This window comes from Euleptes europaea, chromosome 6 (assembly GCF_029931775.1).
Source record: "Euleptes europaea isolate rEulEur1 chromosome 6, rEulEur1.hap1, whole genome shotgun sequence".
NCBI lineage: Eukaryota > Metazoa > Chordata > Lepidosauria > Squamata > Sphaerodactylidae > Euleptes > Euleptes europaea.
Window position 1 is genome coordinate 42,160,390 of NC_079317.1, and position 13,667 is coordinate 42,174,056.

A 13,667-nucleotide genomic window follows, 5' to 3' on the forward strand; every position below is an offset into this window, starting at 1 on the left:
AGTATTTCTTAATTTTGGGATTTCACAGAATGTTCATGGACATTCCAACTGTTATGAGAACAAAGCTATCAGAATGTTAGCAGTCTACCTTCTGTGTGGGAAGAGAAAGTTGTCAATTTGGCTAAGATTAAAACTTCATAAAGGCCGTATTGGATGGCAACAGGTTCCTTTGTTGTTCTATAAAACTACACAGCACCAAACCCAAAAACATAGCAATTGAAAAAAAATGTTAAAAAGTAATCTGTGAAACAGGAATACAAATTTTCATAAAGGAGGTCTTCAATGACTTAAACATCACAAACACAGACAGTGCAAGTATTTTAAAGATGCATGGGATGGGCCAATGCATGGGATATGACAAGTTTGGGCTACAATTATTATACTATTTATACTGACCCTGCTTGCTCCTAACAGTAATCTAAGTAGAGATCAACACCCTAGTTTTAGGGTGTAAGGTACACTGACTCAAATGCTATGGAGGCTGAGGTAAAAGACTCATGTACAAATGCTTTGATTTCCAGCCTAACCCTAATTCTTCATCCAGACAGACAGTGATGTTTCACCTGTCTTGATCATAGCAGGCTAATAGTACAAGAGGTTCCAGCCCATACAGGTAACCTGTAGGTCTTCACTGTTTACAGAGAGTGGTACACAACCTATATAAATTACAGCCTGTAAGCAGTTAGAAGAGAATCAGTGTGGTGTAGCGGTTAAGAGCAGCAAACTCTAATCTGGACAACTGGGGACAACTGCACACTCCTCCACATGAAGCCTGCTGGGTGACCTTGGGCCAGTCGCAGTTCTCTCAGCCCATGCAAAAGCAGGCAATGACAAACCACCTTTGAGCAGTTCTTTTCCTTGAAAGCCCTGTGGGATCATAATAAATCAGCTGTGACTTGACACACACAAGTAGTCTGAATATGAAATTCGAACCAACATGGCTGCACTGTGGCAAACTGTAATTATTGAATTATAGCATTAGCAATAGGGCTTAATTCAAACCAGGGCACACCACAGATCAGTTGAGCACCCATTTTAGCACCAAACCTCAGCCCTTGGACATGTGAAATAAAGAAGAGTTGGTTTTTATATGCCAACTTTCTTTACCTTTTAAGGAGAATCAAACCGGCTTAAAATCTCCTCTCCTTCCTCTCCCCACAACAGACAGCTTGTGAGGTAGGTGGGGCTGGAGAGTTCAGAGAGAACTGTGACTAGCCCAAGGTCACCCAGCAGCCTTCATGTGTAGGAGTGGGGAAACAAACCCAGTTCTCCAGATTAGAGTCCACCACTTTTAACCACTATACCATGCTGGCAAGTGCGAAGTATGTTTCCCTCACTATAAAATACCCAGTCTAATCCTTCTGTGATTCTGCCACACAGTGTCCAGATCATCTAAATGGGGTACAGTGCTGGATTTGGACAGGTGGGGACCAGAATTAAATGTGTGCTCAGTTATTTTCTCACAGATTGCTGTGCTAAAGCAAGCTACAACTAGTGATAAACAGTAGGGCAAAACTGTGATAAATCTATTTAAAAGTGCTTCTTCTTCCCAGGCTTGAGCTTGTGGCGTCTCTAATGTGAGAAATTAGCCACTGGATGCCAATATCAAAGGTAAAAGTGCCGAGGTGTCATGTTTAGCGCTCCTGCTGCCATGTTTCCTTTGATCCTTATTCCTTGCAGGCTGGAGCACACAGGTGTGGTTTGTGTTGGCTATAAAGATGGTAAGACCAACTCGCCCTCCTTCTCCAGGAAGAGGTAAGACTTTCTACTTGGTAAAAGACATTCTCTAGATAGGATGTTTTTTCATGTTTACTAAATAGAAAAATGACAGGTGGTGGGTGGGATTCTTCTGATCATTCCTCAGTTGCAAATAAAGCACTGAGGAGGAGCAGCAGCTGAAACGAGGGACCCGGCAGTCAGAGGTGGCATCTGCCTGAATAGGAGCCCCAGCTCTGTGGTGACAGCTCCCTCCCTCTCCTATCAGCGTGTGACTAGCTCTTGGTGGGGGGGGGATGGCACCACTCACTGCCGCTCTGCTGGAAGGGAGACAGCTTAGAAAGGGCTGGCTGACAGGTTTAAGCTCCTACTTACATGCAAATCGTACCCAGCCCAGAAGCAGCCACAAAGCAGGAGCGATTCGCAGAGTTTCCCCAGACTCTGCCAGCCAGCCTTGTTGCTGTCTCTGATCACTAGCAGGAACAGCAGCGGCGGAAGGACCAGCGGCAGCTGGGATGAAGGCCGCTTTGAAGGTACTGGATGAAATGGGACCTGGGGAGGCCGATTCCGTCTCTCCCGTTTCCCCCTCCTTCGAGAGAAAAACGAGGAGAGCTAAAGTTGAGGAGAAAATGGCAGGGCAGGGGGAAGGAAAAGAACTGGGGACAGGAAGAAGGAGAAGTAAGAAATGGGAACGTCAGGGACTAACAGCTCAATAGCGGGTTAGTCCTTTGGAGCCAGAAGAGAACTTTGGGTGTTATTATGGGTCAGGGAGGAAGCTACCAAAGGAGTCTGTAATGCCCATGGGGGCGGGGGGCAATGGAAAGACAGAGTCTCTCTCTGGAGGCAAGTTTTAGTCAACGCACATAGGACCAGTCTGAGGCTGTAACTTTGGCCATTGATGCCCGGGAGGTTTTGCCTTGCATTCGCCACTCTTTAGATGCACATTTTTCTCATCCAAATTCTCAGAACTCAGCAATCAGCCCCCGTGCAGAGTTTGGAGAATTCGGATGGGGAAAAGGGGCATCTAGAGAGGGGCAAACCCAAGGCCAAGCCTCCCGGGGCATCAATGGCGCACGCAGCCTGGCTGAACTGCGGAGCCCCATCCCACTCAGTGGGACTGACTTCTAAGGGAAGACGCAGAGAACTGGTTTGCAAACCCTGGCATATTTCATAAGGCAGGAAGAAGCGTTTCGGGTAGGGCCAAAATGCTCCCGAAAGGCCCGGGCGCCGGAGCAAAACCATCAGGAGAAAGAAAGGGGAAGTTCGCTCCGAGCCAGGTGGCCAGGGGGAGGACTCCACGGCGGCGGCCGGCCGGCCTCCTAGGAGGGCTCCTGCGCTTTTCACGGCCGCCCGAGCGCGCCGAGAGGGCGAAGTCGCCGGGATGGCTTCCCGCCAAGGGGAAAACCAAAACCCCCGAACTTCACCTGCGGCGCCGGCTGTGAAACGCAGAGGAGCCCCGGGGAGGGGGAGGGGGAGGGGGAGGGGGAGGGGGAGGGCCGGCCACAGAAGAGAGCCGTGGGCCATGGGGAAAACCCTGGCTCCGGCGCCAGCCAGGGCGATGACTCGTCCCGCCTTCCACCCAATCCAAGGCATGTTTCCTGGGCGGGCAGGCAGGCAGGCAGGCTGGCTGGCTGGCTGCACGAGGGGGCTGCTTCCCGAGGCGCCGCGCGGGGGGGGAAGGGAGGGAGGCTGCTGCCGCCTGCCTGCCTGCCTGCCTGCTAGGAAGGGCGGGCGAGCGAGCCGCGGGCTACCTGGCCGAGGGAACCCCCCCACCCCGTCCGCCTGCCCCGTCCCTTGGGCGCCGGCGGAGCTGCTGCTCTCGTGGCGGCTCCTTTCCCGCCCTTCCTTTCCCTGCCCCCCCCGCCCCCCCTCCGAGCGCGCTTGACCGCCCAGGGGCCGCCGCCGCCGCCGCCTTCAGTCCACCCCGCCCGCAGCCCAGGCGGCAGCAGCGCAACTCCGGCCGCCGCCTGCTCGCCGGGCCTCCCTGCAGAGGCGCCTGCCCTGCTCCGTTTGCAGCCGAGGGAGGGAGGGAAGGGGGGACGGGGCGGCCACCCACTCGCCCTGCCGCTGCTGTGGCGAAGCCCTGACCCTGCCGGCCTTTCTCTCTCTCTCTCTGCCTGCCCCTGGTCCGCGGGAAGTTGTCGATGAGCGCCCCGCCGGTCATCCGGCCGCCCAGTCCCTCGCAGCCGGGCGGCGGCGTCTCCTTCCACCTCCAGATCGGCCTCAGCCGCGAGCCGGTGCTCCTGCTGCCCGACTCGTCGGGAGAGCTCAGCCTGGCCCACGTCCGGGAAATGGCTTGCTCCATCGTCGACCAGAAGGTAAGCGGGCGGCGGGGGAAGCCGGCGCCTCCGCCCAGGCCCGGCTCGGGGCCACGGACCCTCTGAGCATGTGCAGAAGGCGCGAGCCGCTCTGGGGAGCCGGCGTAGCGGCCGCAACAGGGAGACCCCCGGCGCTTCGCAGGGGGCCGAAGGGAACCCCTTGGGGCTTCCCCCAATCCGCTTTGTGTGTGTGTGTGTGTGGGGGGGGGGGGGGCTTAAGATTATGCGCTTATTTCGATCGCCGCTCCTGGACGCGGCTCAGCCTCTTGGGCTTTCCCTTTCAACTCCTCTTGTCTTGCCGCCTTGTTCCTTCCCTCTCTGCTCCCGGTCACTTTCCATCGCTGGCGGGGGGGCGGGGGGCGGCGGCTGCTTTCCTCTTTGCATGGATGCGACTGCCACGCGCGGAAAACAGTCCCCTCGGCCCAGGAGGCCCCCCTCCCTTGTCCCTCTCGTGTTGGAGGGAGAGAGAGAGAGCGAGACTTTGGGAGGCTGGAAGGCATCCTGGTGCTGGGGGTTAACCAGCAGCTGTCAAAATAATAACCCGGCCCCGCAGAACCCGCTGGGAAAGGAAAAGTTTCCACTTTGCAAGCCAGAAAAGCGAAACAAGTCGGCACGCTTCGTCGACTGAGCTCTGGCCGGGCAACCCAAAGCCCTAGATGCTGGGCTGCCCGGGGGCGGGGGGGCCTTGGATGCTCCTTCTGTCCTTGCAAGCTGAAGCCTCCCGCTGGTTTGTTATGGGGCTGGAAGGAGGAAGAGGCTGAAATAGCTACTAGGAACGAACGGTTGCTGCAAAGGGCAACGCACCAGTATCTGGCAGCTTCTTCACACTTCCTGCTGCAGATTCCTTATATCCCACAGTGAACTGCCCATAAAGTTCTGTCCACTGTGAGTGTGTGATGGAAAAGTGTTTGCCATGATTTTAACTGCCCTTTTAACTTCTGTCTTGTGCCCCATTTTACAGCACCCCTCCCCACTTTCCTACTCATTTCCCCCCCCATTTCCCTACTCATTCCCTCCCACCTCCTTGATGCATGACCAATCATTGACCTTCTCATAGCGAATGCTGTGTTGTTTGGATGGTGGCTATGGATCTGAGCGTGCAATGGATGCATACTGGAGAAGTGAGGCTAACATGACATCTAAGTAGCAGCTTTTGTAATTATTTACACACATTTAAATATCTAGTTCATCCTAGGGCCAGACCCTGTTACTTTAAGCAATAGAACAGGAACATTGTGTGACTTCAGGCAATTCCCTTTTAAAAGTTACAATTCTCGTTGTAAGACTTGGAATGACATGCAGGAAGCACATCCACCTTCCAAAGTGTAAGATTAACTGGCTTGCGATAGCATCAGCTTTCAGTTTTTTGCTGAGCTCTCAAACAGATTGAGAAGTAAATAATGAAGCAGACTGTTGACTAAGAAAGTTCATGGCACACTAAGTCATTCAGCGATCTCACATTCATTCTATTTCAACTTGTTTCTTAAGATTTCGGTACTAACCCTGTGCGGTTGCAACTTTCTTCTTGTTGAATTGTTGATTTGTAATTTTAATATCTCTCCTAATAAATGATGAATTTTCACACCTGCACATTCCCGTATGATTGATATGCTGTCCCAAAAAATCAAGTGCTTGTTTACACTGATAAGAGATTGTAAGGCAGTCAGGCTCAGATGCTGGAAAAAAATAGCAGATGAAATTAGCAAGATATATACACTAGTGCAAAGTTGCAATTTTGCCCTAGGCAAAAAAGTTCTAGTAATGTAGGATGAGCTGTGTGGGAGAATGACTAGGGCTCTGTCACAAGATTTTTTTCTACCCTATCCCAGGGAACTTTGAACTGTACAAATAGAAAGGCCAATTTTCAGTTTTATATAGGATTTCTATTTTACAATTCAGCAAAAAAAAGAGAGTAAATTTATTACTCTTTTATAACCCCATCAAGCTCTTCCCATGCAGGAATCATTTTCAGGTCACATGTTTCATTTTCCAAAGTGCATCTTTCCCCCCCACATAAGAAAACATGAAATTGTATGAACTTCTAACTTTGCTTCTGCTGATGCTATCAGGTCACTGTAATGAGTTCCTGGATTTCTGCAGTGTCTCCTACAAACAGCCATCACTTTTACCACTCTAACAGGAGATAGTCATGGTGTCGGAAGTAAGTCTGGTCTGCAGACAAAGGAACTGTCAACCTCCTGTTTTCTTAATTCTGTGGGCTGTACTGTACCTCTTGAATGAGGTACATTTTTTGCCTGAGAAAACTAGGAAGTGTGACACAACTACTGCAGATTCTTGAATACTTAATAGACTGCTTGTTCATTGTGCAATTTTCTGTAGCGAATTGTGAAAATTTCTAGTATGGATGCACTTTCAAACAACTAATTCCACCTTGGAAATATAGTACAGAGGACCCCTGGCCTAAACTGAAGTATTTCAATTTTGTTTATTTTTTTTCCTGTTACGCTGGATTTACAAGGATTTCAAACTGGTATTTTAGCTTTTCAGTGTCCTCTTAAGTAAGTGCTGGTGAGTGCTGGTGAACTACCAATTACTTGTGGCTGCGTGAGACTTGGCATATTGAATCTCAGCTCTCTATCATACTACACTAGCTTGAAGTGGAAGTGAGCAGTGTATGTGCATGTAGTCTGACTGTGTAATGTTTTTATGGTTTAGGTATACTATTTTGTGGTAAACCAGTCCAATCTGGTTGAGTATAGGAGGGCATTGCACACAGGGAAAGGGAAAAGCTAGATAGGTGGCAACCCGAAAAAGAGCCTTATTCATGGCACCAAAACTTAGACACATCTGCCTAGGGAAGGAGTTCCAATCTCCCTCTATTGGTGTCTTTCGGCATCAGGTGAAGACTTGTTTGTTTCTCTGGCATGCCCCCAGTAATGGTTACTGGCCCTCCTTATGGTGCTGTTTATGTGTTTTAATGGAATTATTTTATAATTTTGAATATATTAGTGATTGCTCAAATATTTTAATTTGTTTTAAGATTGCTGCCTTATGGACTCGGGTTGGGTGGAAAGGAGGCATGAAATGTTTTAAGTAAATAAAAAGAATAAAACATTGAAAAATAAATTTAAAATCCATCTGAAATGGCAGAGTTGAGGGTAAGGAGAGAGGTGCTGGTTTTAGATCTTTTAAAATCACATGCTCCCAGTCATAAAATAAGTGAAACAAGTGCTGCTTTAAGGACAGTTGTCTTGATTCCACATAATTAATGGGGAAAACGACTACATATCTATTGTATGACAAAGACTGTCAGGAAATCTCCAAGGTGCCAGCGTGGTGCAGTAGTTAAGAACAGTGGTTTGGAGCGGTGGACTCTGATCTGGAGAACTGGGTTTGATTCCCCACTGCTCCACATGAGCGGTGGATACTGATCTGGTAAACTGGATTTGTTTCCTCACTCCTACACATGAAGCCAGCTGGGCGACCTTGGACTAATCATACTCTCTCAGCCTCACCTACTTCACAGGGTGTCTGTTGTGGGGAAGGGAAGGTGATTGTAAGCCGGTTTGAGTCTTCCTTAAGTGGCAGAGAAAGTCGGCATATCAAAACCAACTCTTCCTCTTCTTCCTCCTCTTCCTATGGGAAGGATGGCATCACTATTGGAAATCAAGATCAGTCTCTGATTAATGGATATGCACTTGAAAAGGCTTTCCTTATTAGAGCTCCAAGATACAGGCACAATAGTTCTGGAATTTTGGTCTAACAGTAGATGGTGTGTAAAGGAATTACTTTAGGCAAATGTTCTGTCCCTCCACTCCCCAAGTGGGCTAGGCCACGAACACATGGCAGGAAGCACAAATCTGTGAGGGAAGTATGTAGGCTTTTTGTCATTAGGTCATACCTTGGCACAGTGATGTCAGCTTGGGTAATCAAAGGCAGTGTGTGGAGGTAATCAGACCTAGTTCCCTTTTCCCAGGTATGCACTGTGGAATGGAGTAATATTTTGAGTGAGGCAGGGAACTTTAAGTGGCCTCAGGTCATAGACCAGAAATTTGTATTGAGGAAGCTATGTCTAGATGTTTTGCCACTATGTAGAGGACTTTGTTTTGTTATTATGTGGCTACCTGATGAAGAAAATAAGAGCAGCAGTGCTGGGTGAAACCAATGATCCATCTAGTCCAGCATCCATTTTCATACAGTGATCTACTAAATGCTCCCCAAAGGCCTACAAGCAGAACATGGAGGGCAAAGCCTTCCCTTGAAGTTGCCCCCACCCACCACAGCATTGGTAGTCAGGTGATTACTGCCTCTGAACATTGAAATTCCACTTCTATCAGCCAAGCTGGACCTATCCTCCGTGAACTTTATTTCCCTTTAAAAACCAAATAAACTATTGCCTGCCATTGCATGTTAGTGAATTCCACAAGTAAATTACTCTTTGAGTAAAGATGTACTTCCTTTGTGTGTGTCCTGAATCTATTGCCTAGCAATTTCGTTGATACTTGTCACTTGTAGTATTGTGGGAAAGAGAGAAAGATTACCCACTTTCTCTGTCCCATGCATAGTGTTCTAAACTTTCAAGTGTCACCCCCCAGTAGATTTTTCTTTGAATTAAAAAGCCCCCAACTCTTTTTCTCAGAGGAAAGGTGCTTCAATCCCTTGGTCATTTTGATTGTTCTTTTCTTCATCCTTTTTAAAACTACAGTATCATTTTAAAGATAACAGCTATCAGAAATCTTCACTGTAATTCTAATGTGGCTGCATGGTAGATCTTTATGAGCATTATTATATTGACAATATTGTTATCAATCCCCTTTCGTAATAATCCCTAGCCTCTTTCTTACTTTTTTCACAGCTACCACACATGGAGTTTAGATTTTCACTGAGCTAACCAACAGGGCCCTAAGATTCTTTTTCCTGGCCAGCCACCACCAGTTCAGACCTGATCAGCATATATTAAAAATTTGGTTTTTACAGAATTTCCTTTATTGATTCTGATTCTTCCTTAGTAGGGCTTGTTCTTGTGCTTAATTATTCCAACTTTAATAACAGTTTCTACAAGAATACATTGAGGCTAACAGGCGTGTAATGTTCCTGATCTTCTCGGACTCTGCTTTAAAATTTGATGTTACATTTGCTACCTTCCAGCCCTGTGGAAGGGAGGCTAATTTCAGTGAAGTTAATCTATCATCTTGAAACTCTCCAGTTCTTGTTACCTTTCCTTAGTTTTAAAAAGGTCTTGTACCTTTGATAGTCAGCACCAGCATTCTGGTTCCATTTCAGTTCAAGCAGAGCCGCATCCTGTTTTTGTAGTGTCAGATTGTCCCCAAACATTCTCTGGTGCTTAACAAGTATTAACCCTTCCCCCTCAGTACCACCACCTTATGCACACATGGGGACTCCTGATCTTACCTTTCTGGCAGGTCTTGTGCATGAAAGAGACAGTGTTTCTGAGAATGCTACCTTGGAGGTCTTTCTACATAACAACCTATGTTTTCCTCCACACTGTGCAAATCGACATGCAGTCGAAATGTCCCTTAATGTCCTGTCTCTAAGAATTGAACATTGCACTATCATGACCTTCCTTCTTTCACCCCAACTCTAGACCAGTATCCTCAACATGCTAGGATATTGGTTTGCCATCTCAGGAACTGGTCCCTTCTGGGGGATCATTTGCCCTCTCTTCAGTATGATGCCCTCCTACCCAAGTCCCTCATTATGGGTTTGGGGTACCTGAGCAGGTCTCTGAAAGTCTTGTCTATATACATCTGTGCCTCTCTCAATTTTTCCAGGTCAGCAGCCTTAAAGCCAGGACCTCATTTCATGGAGCACACAACTACAATTTCTGACTGGCAATATGCTGTACTATGCATTCCGTGATACACATCCGCTTTGCTGGCTTTCAGATTTCTTTATTTTTTTGTCTTTTAATGCTTTTCAGATTAAAGCTAAGACATCTGGCATTATGCAGTTATCTAGTACTGAGAGGAACAGAGTTTCCTGCCCTGGCTTTCTTGCCCTGTTGTTGAACTCACACAGGCTGCAGTCCTCAGGACACTTTCCTAGAAGTAAGTCTCATTGGATAACATGGGACTTACTTTGAGTAGACTTCAGGATTGCTCCCACAGTTGCATAAGTAATTTCTTACCTTTTTAAGATACTTTATTGCCATGGCTGTGATACTTGCTTGTTAGGGTGCTCATGCTTGTAGACACCTTACCCTAGTGTCTTCCATCTTAAGTTTCCTAACAAAGTCCCAAAGTCACAGTCAGAGATGCTGCATCAGTAGCAGAAGACTTTCTTTCCTGTGCCAATGTCATATAGCTTACAATACAAAAATGAATCCTGAGATCAAATTTAAATCTTCTATTTGAAGTGATGTGCATGATTCATACCATTGCATTATTTCAAGGGAGAAAAAGAATCAGATTATAGCCACTGTTCCTGGTATACCCCCCAAAGAGCACTTCACTCATCTGGTGAACATCTACTGGTAATCCCAGGCCCAAAAAACATCCAGCTGTCCTCAACCAGGGCCAGGGCTTTTTCGGCTCTGTCCCCAGCCTGGTGATACTCTATGCCCAGTGAGGTCCGGGCCCTGTGGGACTTAAAGCAATTCTGCAGAGCCTGTGAAACTGGGCTGTTCTACCAGGCATATAGTTGAGGACAGTGACGGTATATTCATTTATATTCATCAGGTATTCCATCTATCTGGTCTCTCCTCCCCTGAGCTTGCTCTGCTATGTGCCTACAAATGGGTTAAATTGCTTGGCTGCTATAGGAGTGATGTTATGGATATTTTAAGTTGCTTGGTTTTGTTGTAACATTCTATGAAATGTATCATTTTAAAACTGTTTTTAGACTGCTGTTAACCACTCTGAGCCTGGCTTCGGCCAGGAAAGGGCAGCCTAAAAATCGAATAAACTAAATTAAACTACAGCAGCAAAGCTTTGATGTCTGTATAAAGTACTTTACAAGACTGATACAGCTTTTTGATGGAAATTGGTTGTCAGTTCTATTACTAATAAATAAAAGCATTGCATAGGAAGCTGGCATGGCATCTTGTTGTTGCACTGTTTTTTTTCCAGAACCAAATGGACATCCCATCCCCCCTGGAGCAGGGTTTTTATAGGTCTAACAGACCAGCAACGTTTAAGAATGCTGCATATCATCCAAGGATGATGCTATACTTGTAAGTCCTGGGCTTGGACCTGTCATCCAGTGAACAGTTTGCTGTACTTTTCTGGTTCTTCTTCACTGTGCATAGTTTCCTTTTTCCTTTTCTTTTTTTGGTCAGTGCTTTTAGATCATCTCTTTGGCATGCAGAGTTACTGGTGTCATGGAAAGGAAGAAAAGGCTACAATTTTCTGCTTCTGTGAGGTAAAATGATAGGAGTCAGGAGAAGGCAAGGTAAACAGCACGTCCTCTTGTTCTGACACCTGCAACGTGCTCAGCAAGCTTTTTGCTGCTTATGAAGCACTTTGTCTTGGGGGACAAAATGAGCTTGGCGCAAATGGCTATGATGATAAGTGTGTCAGGTCCCAGTCTGCAGAGGACAAAAAAGATGTGAGTGTAGGCAGGAGTCTTTCAAAAGGGCTGGTGCTGAATTTCAGCCTGGGGAATTGGCAGCTGACCTCTCTGCATAATGAGGGTAATTGAATCCGCTCTGTCAACAGCCTGAATTATCTAGTTATAAGCTGCTGAATTCAAAGGTGTAGATATCGTTAACTTCTACAAATCATTTTTGTAATAATGTGGCTACTATCTTTTCTTACTATCCTCTGATTATGTTAAAGGCCTATGGTGACTGACTGTACAAGGATAAATTCTTTGAAACCTACCCGATAAGACAAACTATTGCTGATAATGGTTACAAAGTGGTTATTTTCCAATTTCAGGTTGGTATTTATAAAATCAGAACTGGGATAACTTTGTGCCTTTGATAATTAATAACAGGCAGCCCATTCATAAGGCGGGGGAGATCCATGGAGGCTGGGAGCGGCAGCGCTGCTGTGCCTCAAAAGAGGCTTCCCGGCCACCGAAAATAAAGTAAAAGCAGTTTACAAAGTAAAAAAGGGAAAATACCCCCATAGCAAACAGCGAGGCTATGCCACCAAAAAAGGTAGCATAGCGACGCAGCAGCTCGAGGGGGCATTCCTGGGTCAAAGACGTTAAAAAGCTACCTAAAGTGAGCTCTGCCCCCCAGGAACACCCCAGGAATGCGCCCCCCTGCTGGCGTGTGTCCCACTTCTGGGATTTCACTGCTGCGTAGCCGCACCAGCGATGGAGACCCACATAGTGGTGTGGCTTTGTTGCTCTGGTGTGTTTGCCCCCACGCCGGCATAGGTGCCACTTTATTCTATGATGGCTCCTACACCGGCATGGGGTCACAACGGCTCCTAAAGAGCTTCAGACCCACCCTTCAGGATTGCAGCCTTGATGTATTCAGAGCAGATAAAAATGTATTCATATCCCTACATCAGAATAGCCCAGCAGAATCAGACCAGTGGCCTATCAGCATCCTGTTTCACACAGTGGCCAACCAGTTACTCTGGAGGACCAGTAGCAAAGGCCATGTTTTAATCACTTGTTGTATAAAATCATATTTCCTTCTGTCCGTCTTGAATCTACTGCCATCAGCTTTATTGGATGGCCTTAAGTTATAGTATTTTGAGAGAGGGAGGAAAAAGTTCTGTCTGTGCACCCTCTCTCTCCCGTGTGTACATCTTTATTTAGAGTTTTGAATAGCTTATGTTTTTCAAAACTAATGCCTTTCCACAATATTTTATTTAGTAATGTTTATGCGTGTGTTAAAATGCCTAGTAACCAATAAGTGTTGTTACATCTTTATACAAACAAACAAAAGTACTAAAGTTTACCAGTAAACAGTTCTTTCAGATGTAGGCTTTATGGCTTTTTTTAAATATGGATTTCATCTTTAGGTACAAAATTGGAAAGGACAGGGTAAGGCCTCCATGTTTCAAACTGCTTATCTTTTGGAATTTATTAGCTTTACTCAGCAACTATTGTTATAAACAGATTCCAACAATTATTATAAACAACCTGTGCCATGTGTGCATGCCGAAGGCACAAAGCCATTTGCTTTACAGGGAGGGAAAGAATGACTATCTCGTGTAGGTGACCTCTCTACAGTTACAGAATATAAAAAGTAAACAGATGTCCATAAGATACAGTTTCTTCACATTTAACCTTACATATATTTACGAGTAGGTCTTTTCCTGTGAATCTTGTTTCCTCCCAAAGCCAAACTGTTTTTCTTTGGCAAAAAATATATTTATTACTTGTATATACTTGTAGATTTATTACTTGTATATTGAAGCACTTAAAAGTGTCACTTTCATGGAGAAAGTAGTACACACCAACATTTTTCTTCTTTTCTGTGTTTGTTATAGGTTAGTGATGCTGTGGAGTTCATCTTTCCCTATGGCTTTACATGAAGAAAAATGGGAATTAGCTAGGCAATGATCATATTTATCATAGTAGTGGTTTTGGTATTTTAATTAAGTTGGATTGTGATCGGTGCTGATAATTTGGGGTGAATGACCAGACATCCCTCCCTTTTTCAATTTAACCATGGCTACTATCTGAAAAGTTCTAGAAAATGTTTAGATATCTTTACAAAAAAAAAAAAAAAAAGGTGTTCACCAAACA

The 13,667-nt window shown here is 46.0% G+C and overlaps 1 protein-coding gene across 1 annotated transcript in view; it reads left to right on the plus strand.

Moving 5' to 3' along the window:
* Nucleotides 1-2,199: 2,199 nt before the first annotated feature.
* PRKD1 (protein kinase D1) overlaps nucleotides 2,200-13,667 on the plus strand; it is a 113,376-nt gene continuing 101,908 nt past the window's right edge. Inside the window, exons 1-2 of the mRNA XM_056851250.1 lie at nucleotides 2,200-2,249; nucleotides 3,855-4,034. Coding sequence (XP_056707228.1) covers nucleotides 2,232-2,249; nucleotides 3,855-4,034 — 198 coding nt within the window. The 5' untranslated portion in view covers nucleotides 2,200-2,231. The remainder of the gene's footprint in view (nucleotides 2,250-3,854; nucleotides 4,035-13,667) is intronic.